The sequence below is a fragment of the Colossoma macropomum genome, unplaced genomic scaffold, assembly GCF_904425465.1.
Source record: "Colossoma macropomum unplaced genomic scaffold, Colossoma_macropomum, whole genome shotgun sequence".
NCBI lineage: Eukaryota > Metazoa > Chordata > Actinopteri > Characiformes > Serrasalmidae > Colossoma > Colossoma macropomum.
In genome coordinates, this window is record NW_023494801.1 from 28,035,161 (window position 1) to 28,053,404 (window position 18,244).

The 18,244-nt window shown below is 39.0% G+C and overlaps 1 protein-coding gene across 1 annotated transcript in view; it reads right to left on the reverse strand.

The window, feature by feature from the left end:
* Window positions 1-18,244, reverse strand: part of LOC118821039 (amyloid-beta A4 precursor protein-binding family B member 2) — an 89,510-nt gene continuing 71,266 nt past the window's right edge. The window contains exons 10-14 of the mRNA XM_036589448.1: window positions 12,443-12,518; window positions 5,413-5,493; window positions 4,732-4,847; window positions 1,881-2,063; window positions 1-743 (exon numbers count right to left, since the gene is read on the reverse strand). Of these exons, the coding sequence (XP_036445341.1) occupies window positions 570-743; window positions 1,881-2,063; window positions 4,732-4,847; window positions 5,413-5,493; window positions 12,443-12,518 (630 nt within the window). The 3' untranslated portion in view covers window positions 1-569. The remainder of the gene's footprint in view (window positions 744-1,880; window positions 2,064-4,731; window positions 4,848-5,412; window positions 5,494-12,442; window positions 12,519-18,244) is intronic.

Below are 18,244 nucleotides of genomic sequence, written 5' to 3' on the forward strand. Positions count from 1 at the left end.
ACTCCCTTACGAAACCTTTCAGAATGCATCAATGTGTGAAATCAGGTAGCTCAAAGCACTGGTATTTGTGTACTTGTATGGATATGTTTCTGGCCCAATAGAAGTAAAGTATGGTGGTTTTACAAATTTGCAGTCGCACAGACACAGAGAGGTGATCTGCAGCACAGTAGTGGCGCCGAGTTTATGTGAGCATGATCTCCACGAGCTACATCAACAATGTGACAGTAACAGTATGACACGCAGCTCATGGCATCCTTCAGGTCCGCATGGCGAGAAAAACGATTCAAACAGGTCAGTGGTTGTGAGTATGGGCTTAAAAATGTGTGTGTCTGTGTGAGTGTGGCCGAGGCATGCTTCAGGGAGCGTGCTGAAACGGCAGAGGTCAAAGGTCAACGGTGAAGCAGCACCCACTGGGCCTCCGTCTTCCATCCTTCTTAGCTTTTGTTTATTTGTTTGTTTATCTGTGGTAAGTTCTCTCTCCTTGGCTGCACAGAGGTACTGGTAACTATTTACAGGGTCTCCCGGTGTCTCGGCTTGGCTGTGCTGACCGTCACGGTCGTGCTACCCTGTCATTGGTGGGGCAGCTCGGGGGACGGCTTCTTTTTCAGAGTGTCTATGATGGACTGGACGCCCCGCTTAACGCTGGTGGTGACTCGGCGAGTGACTGACTCCGACTGGGGCGGAGACGAGGAAGCTGCCTTTTGAGAGGGAGAGCGGGCGACCAGGCATTTCTGGTACCGGAGCTGGAAGAGAGAGTGTGAGTAGTGAATAAAGAAGACGGGGTAAAAGCAAAGTCTGTGTGCTGTGGCAGGTTTGATTCGATTAAAATAAGTGGAAGCAAAAAACGTGTAGATAACTGCTGTTGTTCGCAGCTGTGGTGTGGCTTGTGTGCAGCTGCAGTTAGCCTCGAAGCTAACATTACAGTTATGAAGGTGCCTAACTCATCACAAACAAACAGTAAAGCCATAAAAGTAATAATAAAAGTCTCCCGAACTAAATGTGTATTCATGCAGTCCATCTTTCATGTGTTTACTTATAGCCAGTGGGGAAGAAATGGTAAGTTTCATGTTTAGGCACTGGTAAAATTAACATTTCATCCATTTTGGGGGTTCAGTGTTATGAAGAGCCACTTCTTAAGAGGTCAACTCAGTCAACGATTGACTGTGTTGACCTCTCAAGCAGCGTGAGTAGCACGAATTAGCGTGTTATTGTTGACCAAAGTTGAACTTGCACACAGAATGAATGCACCCCAGAAAACACACAGTAATAGCACAAGACATGCACATACATAAAGCAAGGCATACAAAAATACAATCATTTATGCTGTGTTTGCATGTTGGCATTGAAAAAACGTCCCGTGCCTCACAGCATAATCAACAACAGTACTCGACCAATGGTGACATGCAGCCGAGTAAAGATTGCCATGGTGATAACATCACTGGAGTAACAGGTGTTCTTGTCTGTCTGTGGGGCAATGATGTTAGTCACAAATTTATCCTAAAACATGTTTTAACACATGCTAATGTTTCTAATGGTGTATTTGTGTTGAAATTTGTTTTTGTTGTACATGAACAGGTACACCTGTTCAGCACCTGTGTTTCAGCAGTTCGCTAAATTTTCCATTGTTGCTCCATTCAATAAACATGGAATATCTGGTTTGTTGTTGTCATAATGTAAATGCAGCAGAAACATCAATCTCTTCTCATGAATACTGAATATCACCATGAATAAATGAAATGCAGATATGCAAATGGGGAGCCCATTATTTTTTTTTATTGCACTGGTGCCCATGGTTAAGCAGCTGTTTGTGTGTGTGTATATATATATATATATATATATATACATTTGAGTATGGGCATATATGCGTAAGAGAGACTCACCACGCAGGCAGACTGCACTGCCTCTGAAACACTTCCTGCATTGGGTTCACACCAGAACACGTGACACTGGAAGTGCTGGTTCCCTGTGTCCATAATGAAGGCGAAGGTGTGCACATCACGGCCCACACCCATAAATGACAGGAAACGCACACGACACTCCACCAGGACTTCCTCCTCCTCCTCCTGGAAACAGCACAGGACAAAGCTAAGTTTCCAACAGGACACACCAAACGGAGTTTCACCAGCTCTGATGAAATAGCTGATTCAACCCCCCCACTTGCTCATAATGGACAAAAACATATTTCACTTCCAAAATGCATCACAAGAAAGCTGATTAACTTTCAAGCATTTAATGCACTGAATGTCACTGTGAACACAAACATCAGTCCAGAATGCCAGTATGTCAGTAGCTCATTACTAGGTGTTTATTTTCACTTTGGAGCTGCATGAGTGTTCCAAATGTTTAGATGAACGTTTGACAACTGCGTTTAAGAAACTGAGAGAAAAAATCTCGTACTATTTCTAGAACATTCTGCTCTACACTTGGCTCCATTCATTGATTTGTGGCTTTTGTCTTGCACATGTAACCCTCAGCGGGCTGCCCTGATCACCGATATTGATGTATTAATATCAGTGTCATTGATGTTCACTCCGTCTGCCTGGCACTTCTTTAACCGCATGACCAATGAAAAGTGCTGCCTTGCAATATCCAAAGATCTTAACTTGAGGAACTTTTACCCTTTAAGCAAAGCCATTGGCTTTGAGAGTTAGGCTGAAGACTTATCACATAGCAGTTCGGAGAAGAAGAACAGCAAGCCTCCATAATAGGAAGCGATTAGAAGATTATACGGTAGTGAAGACAAAGAAAACCAGAGAGTGAGATAAAGAAAGAAAAGGTGACTGCACAAATAGACATACAGTTCATGGGCCATGCTGCTGAATTAGGCCAAACTGTGGTCTCATAGTAAAAAAAAATGGTAACACTTTCTATGAATGTCGCATTTGTAGCATCTATAAACACATTTATAACACGTTATAATGTATTCATAAGGCATTATAAACATGGTTATAAATATTTATAAAAAAGAATTACACTGAATTACACTTTATAGCCATGTTTATTATACATTATAAATTGTTTATATAATGCATTATAAGTAGGGTTAATAACATGTTATAATGTCAGTGCCAAAGAAGTCAGTCCCAGCTTGGAGAGCGTAAAGTAAAAACAAATACCAAGCTAACGGTGGTGTACATTGACTTTCCCACACTGGCTAAAACACTGATGGTAGCCCTAGTTTAAAATCTGACATTTGAAGCCTGTAATGTGCTTTATTGTGAATGTTTTACTGTTTCAGTAAATACTTCAGCTTGAAGCCTCACTCTTAACACTGGAGGTGGCGGATAAATACGACTTATAAGCTCTTATAATTTGTTATGATCAGTACTTATAATGCATTATGTTAATAATTCATAATGCATAATAAACATGGCTATAACGTATAATGCATTTTTATAAATATTTATAGCTATGTTTATAATGTCTTATGAATGCATTATAACATGTTATGAATGTGTTTATAGATGCTTACAAAGGTGACATTCATAGAAAGTGTTACCAAAAAAATATATATCTAAAAACAATTAGGTATTCAGACCTTAGATATTTACAATAATTATGTTATTTTCTACTTAACCCCTTAAAATCACAGTCTTATTACATACTAAGGCTTGAAAGTAACTACAAAGATTTCTAAGTTCATAAAGCTATTCTTAGGTTATGGAAGTGTGTAATAAAACTTTGGGCCCACCAGCAGGCCATTTAAGATATTAACTTCAAGGCATTAAGTGAAATCATTATAAACTAAATATACATAAAATCACCAATTATAGGGTACATTCTTTTTGTAGAAGTTTGTGTCCTAAACCCAAAGCCCTATTTTTTTCAATGTCATTTTTAAACTCTTTTTGATTTCTTTTAAGATTTAGATTTATTATGAGTTTTATTTTTAAATAAGAAAGCTTTATTCAAAAAGAGCTGTCACGTTTACTACCTTCACTACTGAAACACAATGAGTTTTAGTCTATAGAACCTTATTTTAGCCACGACCCTGCATTTTAGAGCAAGAAGTGGGACTGCATCCCTGTCCCTCATGGCCACAGGGTGAACAATTACACCCCATTGTTTTGAAGTAAAGGTGTCCCAAAGTCTGATAATCACTGTGTAACATTAAGAATTGTCACTACCGAAACTAATTTTCTGTATTTTTGTGCTTTAATGAAAAATATTATGATTTTATGTGTGTATATACATTAAAAGCTGAGTTTGCTAGTCATGTACCATCTAGTGTTTTTGAGTTGTACTCAAAATTTGGTAAAATTGTCACTACTGAAACAGTCACTACTGAAACATTTGGTAAAGTTTTGGTAGTGGTATGAATACTTTGTTAGTGACAAAATGGAATGTGCAATCTTTTCTTTTAATAAAATAAACATAATTAAGGTATAGGGTCACTCAAAGCAAATGGATTTTAGTCACTTAAGGCCAAAATGTGTTTTCGTCTCTGACTTTGAACCAGTTTGGTACAATGATCCTTAGAGGGCTGTACAAAAGTCTTAGGCACCTAAGCAAATTGTTCAAAAATATTCTTAGCTATTCTAACTTGGCAGTAAGTGTGTTTTTACTAGTAAAATATATATTTTTTTTAAATAAAAAATAGTACTGTGCCATCTCTAACTGCTTGCTTCCATGCTTTGTGTACAAGTAGATTACATGTAGATAGGAAGATACAGTGGATAGAGAACGCAAGAAGAGGAAGAAGAGAGAGAAACATGTATAGATGCAGCTCACCTTCTCTTTGATAACGCTGACTGTAGCATCCTCCACATTGAGCAGCACTGCCGTCCAGTCTTCCTTCCCCGTGGACGAGAGCAGACTGTCGATCGCCCCATTTATAATGTCCATCCCTGTCAGAGAGAGAGAGAGGGAGTGCATGAATGAGCAAGACTCTAAACTATTTGCTATCTGAGAGTGTGCGAGTAGTTGGTGGGCGGGGGGGGTGGTGGGGGTGAACTGTCCACCTCAGAGTCCAGACCTCAACATCAATGAATGTGTTTGGGACTATTTGGATCATAAGAAGCAGAAAATGCAACCAACTTCTAAGACTGAACTTTAAAAAAACATCCCTGCAGATTTCTTTGAAAAACTGAAAGTGAGTCTCCTGGAAAGAATGGAAGCAAATGGTGGACACAGTAAATAGTGAAAAAAGGTATATTTTATTTAGTTCTTGAAGCTTCTGTGTATTTTTTGTGTAAATATATGTTTTCTGCTTTTTTACTGTCCCTGAAAAATGAATTTACTTAATGATTTTCACTGGTGAATAAATAAGAGACAGGTGCTGTCTGACTTTAGGAAGTGGAATTGTATAGTTATTTATACACAGCAGTGTGTGGAAGAGAGCGAGGGTGTGTGTGTGTGTGTGTGTGTGTGTGTATGTGTGTGTGTGTGTGTGTGTGTGTGTGTGTGTTTTACCTATGGGACGAGTCACTGAAGTCATTCCCAGGTAGAGAACATGGAAGCTCTGTTGTAATTCAGTCTTTGGTGTGGGAAACTCTACTGAGAGAACACACATCAGAAACACACGCACATTCTGATGTAACACCATATCCAATCAGAACTCAAAAACGCTCCCCTACCCCCCTTTCTTTCCTTTTTTCCTTTGTTTTCTCTCTCTATTTCCCACATACATACAAAAAAAGAAAGCACTACAAATGTTGAATATCTGTTTTGGTAGTTTTTGTTTGGATTTCGAATTGGGGTCTGAATGGCACACTGTTTACTCGTCTACACTTCAGAAAAGCTGTCTGACAGCTGAAAAACAAACCAGCACCTAAAGGGCAGAATCTCCCTCGGTACGTGTCATGAGTCTGTGTTTTTTTCTCTAAATCCTAAAATCATAAAGCTGTTTCAGTTGCATCCTCTGAAGAGTACAAAGCTGGGATAATATGTGAAATTCTGATAAAAAAAAACAGAAAGCGGTGATTTGTAAATCCACTTTGACCGCTATTTGAAGTCAATGGGCCTTATTCATCAATTCTCATTGTAAAATGAGCGTTCACAAATTTCACTGACATTTATCAGTTTCATCTTTGGCGTATCTGTGCGATCAAACTCTCATTTGCTAGAAGTGTGCTTGAATTTGAGCATAATAGTTTAACAACCTGAAAAAAAAACTTATCAATATCATCTATAATTCCAGTAATAAGAAAAAACCATAGAAAATAACAACAATACTTGTTGACAAACAAGAATAATTTGTTCACATGGCAATCCAGTACAAAGTGGATGTACTTATTTTACATGCACATTGGCTTCAACAAAGGCTGCAACTATCCCATGTTCCATTTAAAGACATATTACACTATGCTTTTGTCTTATACTACTGACTCCACCCAAAAAATAGCAAATACAAAACACAGCTAATGCAGAAGCTGCAGTAACAGAAGATTTAACCCTCTGAGGTCTAAGGGCATTGTCTTGATTTTTGCATATCCACTTAAATTCGCCTTTAAAAGCAGTTGCACGTAACGTGACACCCATATGTTTCATATCAAAATGCTCTGTTATCTTCCATATATCCATTGCAGAAAATTCAGCAGCTGTAAACATTTTGCACACCATGTCATATATCTCTCTGATGTTGACTGAATGAAGAATAAAGTGTTTCTGACATGATGTATCAGTCTTTAGTGATTTCACATGTCTGTTGATCAGTTTCACACAAAATGTAGATGGACACACGATTGTACCAGTTACACACAGTGAGAGGCAGATGATGTGTTTCTTAACCCCTCTTCATAGCCTCATAACTCATAAAATGGAATTAAAAGAGTGACTCTACAGATTGAGCATATGTTTGAATTGTATTTCTGCAATTTATTATCACAAAGATAGTGAACCAAATATAGAAACATTGAATTTGAACCTCAGAGGGCTAAATATGTTACTTTAGGAAAATAGTCACATAGTGATTATCATTCTACTATCTTAAAAAAACCTGAGATGTTCTGTTTATTTCACATTTTAATCTTTCCAGTTGTTGTAATTTTAACACTATAAAGTTTGGTCAGTGGGAGGAGCAGTGCACTGACTGCTCAACCTCATACTCTGCCTACGAGCACAGCCACTGGCTCACAAGCTGCTGAATGCTGAGGTTTTATTGGCTGCATACCAAAAACATCTGCATGAATTACGGCATGCTTCATGTAAATTAGTAAAATGCTGTAAATGCTGGTAAGCTGGTGCTTGATTTCATGCACTGAAGCTGATTCATTTGCACTCAAATTGCTGCATGTTTCCATCTCAGAGGAAAGTTTCGTGAATCAGACGAAGAGCAGTTCGCACATCATTAAAGGCGGTCAAACCTGTGTCCTTTGACAAATCTTTGATGAATTTAAGAACAAAGTTCCTCAACAAAGACCTGCAGGAATTTGAGGCATCTCACCTTCTACATTGTATAACATCATCAAAACATTTATATTTATGGCATTTGGCAGATGCTCTTATCCAAAGCAACCTACAATTTCATCATTTTTCACACAGGTAGGCAAAGGCAGTGTTAGGAGTCTTGCCCAAGGACTATTGGTATAGCGTAGGGTGCTTACCCAGATGGGGATTGAATGCCAGTCTACAGTGTAGAAGGCAGATGTGTCACCCACTACACCATACCAACCACCGCCATCATCACAAGATTCAGGGAATCAGAGAAATAAAAAGGGTAAGGCTGAAAATCACAACTGAATGCCAATGACCTTCGATCCCTCAGATGGCATCTCATTAACAAAACGACATGCTTCTGTGATGGATCATGACATGGGCTTGAGAATACTTTGACAAACCGCTGTCAATAAACACTGCAAGTTGCACACATGCAAGTTAAGACTGTACTATGCACAGCGGGAGCCATATGTCAAGAACGTCCAAAAATGGCACCAACTTCTTTGGGCTCATCTGAATTGGACTAATGCACAGTGGAAACACGTATTGTGGTCTGATAAGTCAATGTTTCAGATTGTTTACTGGAAAAATGGAGGTTCTACTGGGCCATAGTAGAAAAGGATCAACCATTGTTACCAGCATAAGGTTCAAAAGCCAGGATATGTCATGGTATATGAGTGTATTAGTGCCTATATATATATATTTATACATTTGGCGCGTTATGCTGCCTTCTAGACAATGTCTTTTTCATGGACATCCAACGTGACAACATATAAGCCACATTCTGCACATGTTACAACAACATGGCTGTGTAACTAGAGAGTGTAGGTGCTACACTGGCCTGCATGCTGTCCAGACCTGTCTTCAACTACAAACATGTGGCACATTAAGAAGTACATAACACAATAAGGAAGGCCTCATTTGTGCAGCTGAAGACTTGCATGGCAAAAACGATTCCACTTTCCAAACTGGATTAGTCAGTGTCTTCAGTTCCCAAATGACTATTAAGTCTTGTTAAAAGGAAAGGTGATGTAACACAGTGGTAAACATGCTCCCCTCAACTTTTTTAGAATGTGCTGTAGGCATTAAATTGAAGTGATGCATATATTTAAGGTAAAACACCAAATGTCATCATAAAACATTAGAATTGTTCTGTGTTCGTTGTATTTAATTTACTCATAACTGCTTTCTGTTTTATTAGCATTTCACATGCAGTCACAACTATTTTGGCAATTGAGGATTTTGTGTTCCATTCTGGAAAAAGGAGAAATAAAGGGTGAGTTGAGACAGATAGACAAAAAGAAAGACACAGAAAGAATAAAAAAGAGGAAGAAGCTGGAATGACCGACCAATAGGTGATCAGAAGAGAAACAGCAGGTGAGCAGAAGAAAAAAGAGTGTATGGGAGAGAAATCAAAGCAAGAGAATGAAAAAGAGATAGAGAGGGAGAGAGCGAGAGAGAGAGAGAGAAAGAGAGAGGGAGAAAGAGAGAGAAGGGCTGGCATACAGCCAGCGTGTGCGGTTGTTGGCACAAGTGATTTTCTCTCCCATAATTCCTTTGATCTCGCAGCGTTAGGAATGGCTGGCTTGGCTACGCTAACGCCAGCGCTCTGTTAATTGGTTTTTAATGGGGTCGACTGGGCCTGCACACTAAACACTAACACACTGCATCGCATCACCTCTCGCACTCGTTTTTCATCCCTCCATCAGAGCAAGACCTTGTTCTTTAATTATCTCAAAGCAGGAGAGGAAATGGAAGAAGATAAGAGTAAAGCAAAGAAGCAAACATGGAACGAGACGGCAGGAACGGGGCAGGATTAAATAATAATGACCCAACAACAAGGACTTGTTATTTTTGAGTAAATTATTTCTGTCATATTAAAACCTCAAAACATCAAAAATGCTTTTCTTGCCGTTTACATTGTGAACGGAAATGATTCAAAACTGATGTTACATTAATATACATTAAAGGGGAATTCCATCAAATTTTCTACATTTCTGTACAATTCATTAGGTAAGATGTAAACAAAGTCATTCGAAGTGGTTGGTGTGAAATGCTCCATTCTAGAGGAACTTAGCTTGTCAGAATTGTTTACAGCCAAAGTGTTTAATGCATTTTAAAGCATTTAAAGGCTAAAGCACTAAAAATTATTGCACAGAATGGATACAAATATGCAGTGATGTCTGAGATATTGTAAAAGAAAACTTCTTTTGTCACTATTTTTCCATCATCAACATAACATAAAAAGTCAAACAATACGTGTAGATACACTGGTTATTTTGGATCACAGATAAAATGGCTATATTTTTGTTGTATGTATATTTGCACTGCACAACCCCAGGTTCCTATCACCACCACTCTAAATAAATCTGGGTCAGTACGTTTCGCCAGTATGTACCATTCATGCATCAAATTACTCTGAACTACTGAATTATGCAGATTTTGGGGAGGGTGGAATTTCTGTGTTTGTTTATTGTAGAGATCACTGTGTGTTTGAGTGTGCCTGTGGTTGTGTATGCATTGTTGTCTGTGTGTTAATTGGTGATAACCTTAAAGGATTGGCAAAAAATCAAATTTACACAATTTTCCACTTACTCTAGATGTAGTTGATCAGCCAAGTTTGGAGTTCAAACTTTGCTTCTTTAGTTTAGAACTGGAGTGGCATTGCTAACATTGCTAACACTAAACCTTAAAATTCACCCAAATAGCAGCAATCGTTTCTGTAAAAATACCTCACCAAAACCTCTTCTTGATCATGCTTAAACTACATCCAGGTGTCTTCAATAAGTCTTTGTAGATTTGTCAGTGTGGTTTAGGACACAGTATGACTTGCTGTAAACTATTATTGACCAGGGTATATTTTGGTTTGTCCATCTGAATTTACGTGACCAAATCGTAAGGCAAATTATTCAGTAACTGCATAAAATAACTGTAAAATTTTATTTTATTTATTTATTTTTTGTAAAAGCTCCCCTCAAATTAACAGAACGTGTGTTTTATGATCACACATATTGCTATATGCTTACAATTTACTGCTGAAAGCCAAAAATCTTAGACGCTCTTTGTATTATTTTATAAAAATAATTTTTACAGAGCAGATCACTGAAGAGACACCATCTGTTTATAGTTTACAGCCCAGATTTGTGGAAAAATGAGTCAACTTGAGTCAAATTATAAGGGTTTAAAATTACATTACCCATCTATTTGACTGGAAAGAAGACAGTTACAGCTGTCATATGACCCCCACCTTTTGAATGTAGCTTATGAAATATGAAAGTTACGAAGAATATGACAAAGTGCGTTTTGGAACCACAGGTGGTCTCAAGGAGTTGAAAAGGTTAAGAAATCTTTATTGCTTAGCTGACAGGATCTGTAATCACTGTTTCACTGAATGCTGATCTAGAATCCGTATTTGTGACAATGACTGTCATAAATACAGATGAATTTAATCCAAGATGAGTGCTGCTTTGTGAATAACGGCAGTGATGTTTTATTCATTTTTATAGGTCAAAGTAGCTCACAGTAAGTCATGATGGTGTGCAATACTGTCCGACAGACATTGTCTTACTATGAAGCCCGGTGTTGTAACACATGCAGAATGTGGCTCAGCATTGTCTTGCTAAAACAAGCAAGGACATCCCTGAAAATGACGTCATCTAGATGGCAGCATATGTTGCTCCAAAAGGTGTATGCACCCCTATGCACTGACACACCCCCTCAGCATGACAGATGCTGGCTTTCAAACTTTGTACTCAGATGGTGCTTTTTCTCTATGGCTTGGAAAACACATTGTTCATTACTTCTAAAAGCTATTTGAAAGATGGACTCATCAGACCACAACACATGTTTTTTCATCTCAGATGAGCTTCAGCCCAAAGATGTTGGCAGCGTTTCTGTATGTTGCTGATATATGGCTTCCACTTAGAAGTGTAGTAGCATATTAACTTGCAATTATAGATGCAGCGATGAACTGTGTTTACTGACAAGGATTTTCTGAAGTGTTCCTGAGCCAATGTGGTTATTATTCTTTATGGAACTATGTCGGTTTTTAATGCAGTGCCGTCTTAGGAGTCGAAGGGTTTTGCACTTGCCTTTCTGGATTCCCTGAATCTTTTGATGATATTCTGCACCATGATGCGTGAGGAACTGTTGATGGATTTTATGCAAAGTGGCGAACCACCCTTAAACAAGGGGAACTGTCTGTTAGCGTCTGTTAGCTGACGTAACAGATCTGGCGGTTGGCGCTTTCCTCCGAGCGCGTTCAGCTGTCCAATGACGTTGCGTGAGCGGCAGTTTGAAAAGATGCGGAGGCGCTTCACAGGTCTCAGAGGAAGCCTGTGTTAGTCTTCACCCTCCTAGCGTTGGTAATATTGTGTGATTGGGGGAGTCCTAACTAGCGGGTGGAATTGGGGAGATAATTGGGTTAAAATCCAAAAAAGAATATAAATAAAGATGTATTTTTCCAACTTTTTTTAAATGTGTTGCAGGCATCAATTTCAAAATGAGTTTATATTCACAAAAAATTATAGGTTTGAAAGGTAAAACATTTAATACCTTGTCTTTATACTGTTTTTATTTAAATAAAGGTCAAAATGGATTTACAAATCACTTCTTTCTCTTTTTTATTTTTTTATGTTATCTTCTGTACTTGGGTTTTGGAATTTGATCCATAATGCAAGTTAGCAAAATTAGCACTTAATGTGCAGGGAACACATTATGTGTAGTAAAAAATAAACGTTACCACTAGCAAGGGTAAAACAGTTCTGTTAGCTAACCACAGCATTTTGCTATCTAGCTTGTTTTGCTTGCACTATCAGTTGTACTCCAGACATTACAAGAGCACAAACTGGAGAAATCTGGAGGATTTAGAGGGGGGTGTACCTTTGTTAGCAGTGGATTTTGCAGCAAATTTAATGCAATGCTGTTTGATGTGTGCTGACGCGCACGCAAAATACGTAAAATTGATATTTCATTCTGATTTAAAGTCTATAGTGTTCTCTTCAGTAGTTGAAATATATCCATAAATAGTGCCTGATCAGAAACAGCTTTCATCCAGTACTGGTACCTTGAAGTGGGACATCAGAGCCGGGGAGAGAGGAGCCGCCCGCTGCCGCTTTGCCGTTCTTCCGTTCGGCCATAATCTGGGAGAGAGAAACAACAACAGTTGTTTACTTATTTATCACTCTCACGCTGTCCCTGCTCATTCCTCGCTTTCTTTTTGTGCCTCCTCCCCCAAGCCTCAGTTTTTCAATTTTTTAGGTCAGAGGAGCTCTTTTCACATGACTGCTAGAGTGGGGAAAGTAAAAGCAGGAAGAAAACAAGAGTTTAAGATTTAATAAAAGAGAATTACACAAGAGAAAAAATGGTTTACTGAAACAAATACATCTCCTGTCTTACTACACTGTAATATTACAACATTAAAAGAAGCCAAAATGCACAAGCCAGAACCACAGAACACCAACCATTTATGTTATCCTGTTCTGAATCAATATCTACACTGCTTTGAAATCTTTTGAGTAGAGCTATCAAATAATGAAAATGATTCATCACAATTAGCTGCATTCTTTTGTGTAGTTAATTGCATTTAGTTGCATCTGGCTGTAATTTGACCCTCCTTCAGGAATGAAGGTTCTTGTAAGCCTGAACATGAAAATCACACGATGTCCATCAAATGAAGGCAGTTCCCAAAATTCACCATTGACGTGGCTGGAAGTTCCAATCAATGTGTGTGTATATATATATGATCCAAAACATGTTCACTAACAAATGCGCATGCCAACGTCTGGGATATAGTAGATGGTAAGCGAACAGTCGGTTCTCGTAGTCAGGATATTGGATGTGGTTTAAATAGGCAAACCCCTTTGGACAAAGGTCAAAACTGTCACGCATCCATTGGGCTCTGAATCACACTCGGACTCCATATCCCCGGAATCCTCTGGGAGATCACCTGACTCCTAAACGTCACTCGTGCTCCAATCAGCACTCTCCCTCCTTCTGTTCACCTGTGTTGTACATGATCCTCTTAGTTTAGTTTATAAGCCTGGGCTTATAGACAAGTTGCAAGGTATTGTATCACTACTGATCTAATGAGCGTTCTATTGTTTGTTTGACTCCCGACTCTCTCGACTCTGCCTTTTTGCCTTACCCCTTGGATTGTTTGCTTTTCTCGTGAGATCACTGTTTACGACCTTTTTCCCTGCTTTCTCGACTCTGCCTTTTTGCCTGACCCTTTCTAGACTGTTTGCTTATTGTTAAGTTTGTCTTTTTGTACTGTCTGTGTTTTCTGGATTTGACCAACGGGTGTTTTGTTACCATGAACTTGGACTTTGATTTCATCAGTAAAGCCTCATTTGATCTTTTTAACTGCGAGCGTCTGACTCTTTCTGGCACATTACAAAAACATAATGGCCAGACAACTGGCTCAGAGGGACAAACCATAAATCAGCAACCAGATGTTGGGCACTCAAGGCTCATCGATGAAGTCTGTCCCATCTGGTCTGTACTGAAAGGAAGGCTACTGTTGCACATGTCAACAAAACTTTTAATGATAGTTGTGAGAGGACTGTGTCACAGCATACCCTGCTGCATTTTGGACTGCACAGCCATGGACCAGTCAGAGTGCTCATGCTACCCCCTGTCCACAGTTGAAAAAGCCAACAATGGGCACACAAGCATTGGAACTGCACCTTGGAACAATGGAAGAAGGTCACCTGGTCTGATGAGTCCCGCTTTCTTTCACATCATATGCACGGCCGGGCACGTGTATGCCGTTTACTTGGGGAAGTGATGGCACAAGGATGCACTGTAGGAAGAAGATAAGCTGGTAGAGGGAGTGTGATGCTCTGGGAAATGCCTGGGAATGGTTTGAGGAACATGACGAAAAGTTCAAGGTGTTGCCCTGGAAGGTTTCCTGAGTGGTGCAACAGATCTCACGGTTGGCCCTTTCCTCCCTGTTTGGCTGTCCAATGACATTGTGTGAGCAGCATTTTGTAAAGAAGTGGTGGGGCTTCACAGGTCTCGGAGGAAGCCTGTGCTAGCCTTCACCCTCCTAGCACTGGTGGTATCGTGTGACTGGGGGAGTCCTAACTATTGGATACGACTAAATTGGGGAGAAAATGGGAAAAAATAATTTGATGGCCTCCAAATTCCCAGATTTCAATCCGATCAAGCACCAGTTGGATGTGCTAGAATAACAAGTCCAATTTGCAGCGGCTCCACCTCACAACTTACAGGACTTGCTGCAAACCTCTTGGTGCCAGACACCACAGGGCACCTTCAGAGGTCTTGTAGAGTCCATGCCTCAGCAGATCGGAGCTGTTTTGGCAGCACATGGAAGACAAACAGCATATTAGGCAGGTGGTGAAAATGTTTTGGCTTATCTGTGTATCATATTTACAGTCAGTGGTTCAACTCCTCCATGACTGTAGCCTCCCACTTTCATACCACTATGTTGCATCTTGGTTGGAGTGAAACTTTCCAGTTTCCTTTTTGTTGACTTACTCATAGGTGTCCCACGAGCACTGTCCAGCGCAGTCCACTGAATTACTAGCACTGCCTGTGGGATTTGTTTGTAAATGATACTTCAGACTGGTTGTACTTTAGTGGTAAACATATTCATAGCATTACAGTAGCAGTAAATAACAGTTTTGTGAAGAGGGCCATCAATGGAACTTTCCATTTAAAAGCTGTATTTTGAAGACTGCAGCCGCAGAGAGAAAGCAACTTGCAGAGCATGAGCAGCTGGGCTTCAGATGGGCGGAAGGGTCTAACTAAGCTAATGCATTAACAGCATCACTTACTGTGTTAACACGCTAACCCTTCTTTTATTTAATTAATTTCCAAGCTAAAATGGCCATTTATCATTTTCAGTGTCAGAAAAAGTGACAACAATAAAACATACGTTTGACATAAATTACACAGAAGCCTCAAAAACTAAATTTAATTTCATTTTTTTTCAGTATTTAATGTGTCCACGCTTTGCCTTTATTACAGCTACCATTCTTTTCAGAAGACTTGCTTTCAGTTTTTCAATGAAATCTGCAGTAATATTTTTCCACACTTCCAAAGTTCAGTCTTAGACATTGGTTGCATTTTCTGCTTCTCACGATAGAAATAATCCCAGACACATTCAATGACAGTGAGGTCTGGGCTCTGGGGTGTCCAGTCCATTGCTTCATTCTCTGGGATCTAAGGGCTTTTTCTCAATTTTTGCATATCTTGTTAAATTCCCCTTCAAAATCACTTTCATATAACATGACAGGCAAATGTTTCATTTCAGATTTGGACAGATGTGGACTGAACGAAGAATGAAGGGTTTCCAATGTGATGGGTCAGTCCTTAGCGTCTGTTTGCCAGCCTTACACAAAATGTAGACGGACACACAAATTCACTAGTTACACATGGTGGGAGGCAGATAACGTGTTTATCAACCCCTTTTCATAGATTCATAACTGCGGACGTGAGTCACGTACGATCCTGTGATAAGAGGGAATGGAGGGGGCGACTCTACAGATTTAGGAAATGTTTGAACTGTATTTCTGGAGAAACATCTATAGAAAATTTTAATTTGATACGCGGGTGAGTTCGTGGCCCTTAGAGGGTTAAAGAACATCAGCAGCTTCTTTCTTTGATGTCTTCTTTTTGTCTGTTTCCTTTTGTCAGCTTCTTGACAACAGCTACACATCCTTTCAGACCCAGAGCATTGCATTGTCTTCTCACAGTGAAAGGATGGACAGAAACACCTGTGGATGTTTTCAGATCTGAAGCAAGAGTGAAGTTTGATTTTCTCCTCTCTCTCAAAGATGAAAGCTTTAAGTCCTGTTTATCTGATGGGGGGAGTTTTGGTGTGGGTCTTGCAGGTGGTTGTTATGAAAGCCATTTTCACAGTTTGTTTTAATAATTTTTTAAACTCCAGTTTTATTTAGAAAAAAAAAAATATTTTAATCCAGTATGAATCTGCAGTGTGTGTAGTTTTTACAGTTTGACAGTATTGATTGTGTCATGATTTAAATCCAGTATTAATTTGCAGTGTGTGTAGTTTTTACAGTTTGGCAGTAATAACTGTGGAGTGATTTTAATCCAGTATGAATCTGCAGTGTGTGTAGTTTTGAAAACACTTGTTTTCTTTTACTTATTTTCCTTTGACTTTCACCTTCCCTATGCATGTGGATTACCTTACAACTAATATAAGCTCTAAAAATATCTCCTGAAAAGTGAATGACTTGTTCTTATTGGCTGTTTTGACTCAAAATGAAATAAATGAAGCCTCTGACTTTTGCACAGTACTGTACCTGCAAATTGCCTCAAACTGCCACACATACTCACACAGTCAGACTCTCTTCAAAGCCAGTTGACGAAACCAGTATAAGCTGCTTTGCTGAATTTGTAAGCTTTATATAAGTAACACACACACATACAGACACACACAGAATTCAAAATGAGTAATATTTCTGATGTTGTGCCTGTCACCGATTTCATAATCTGCCTTGCCGCTGGAGCAGAACTTTCCCCAGTTCAAAAACATTTTAATGTATTTGCCGTGTTCAGAAGTCGGGGGGGGGGAAGGCCGTATCAGCTTTTCCAGAGAGACTTTAATTTATTCTGCATCAAAACAATAAGGAAACAACTAAAATTCAGCACTTGGCTTCAGTTGAGGCTATTTAGCTTTTAAATATGGGACAGATTACTTTCATGCATATTTATTTTTGTTTTTCCGCCTGTTTTTTTTCTGAGCTCTGTTTCCTTCACTCTGAAAGTCTCTCACTTTATGCCATGACAGTATTACAAATCGGGGACACAGCATCACTGTGTTGCTGCACAGGCTGTGAAGAATATGCCACATGCCTGCACATGCTGGACGCACTAATAGCTCTAAATCACTATGGTAAGCCTACCAGACAAACGTTTGGCTAAATGTATGTTTTTCAGAATGTCAAGCTCTGTTCAAGCTAGATTAGTTTTACCTGGGGAGGTGCCCAGTATGAATCTGAAGTCTGTGTAGCTTTTATAAACTGACAGTAATAACCGATCCAGTATGAATCTATTGTGTATGTATTTTATACAGCCTGACAGTAATAACTGTTCAGTGATTCTGATCCAGTATGAATTTGCAGTGTGTGTATTTTATATAGCCTGACAGTAATAATTTTGGAATGATTTTAATTCAGTATGAATCTGCAGTATGTATAGTTTTTACAGTGTGGCAGTAAAAACCGATAAATCCAGTATGAATCTCCAGAGTGTGCAGTGTTTTTGGTCTGACAGTAATAACTATGGAGTGATAATAAACCAGTATGAATCTGCAGTGTGTAGTTTTTACAGTTTGGCAGTAATAATTGTTGAGTGATTTAAATCCAGTATGAATCGGCAGTGTGTAGATTTTATGCTCTGAGAGTAATAACAATAGAGTGATTTTGATCCAGCATGAATCTGCAGTGTGTAGTTTTTACGCTCTGACTAATAACTATATAGTGATTTTAATCTAGTATGAATCTACAGTGTGTGTAGTTTTTCCAATTAGGCAGTAGTAATTGTGGAGTGATTTAAATCCAGTATGAATCTGCAGTGTGTGTAGTTTTTACAGTTTGGCAGTAACAATTGTGGAGTGATTTAAATCCAATATGAATCTGATGTGTGTGTAGTTTTTTCGGTCTGACAGTAATAACTATGGAGTGATAATAAACCAGTATAAATCTACAGTGTGTGTAGTTTTTACAACTTGACAGTAATAATTTTGGAGTGATTTAAATCCAGCATGAATCTGCAGAGTGTATAGTTTTTACAGTTCAGGAGTCATAACTGTGGAGTGATTTAAATCCAGTATGAATCTCTAGTGTGTGTAGTTTTTACAATTTGGCAATAACAATTG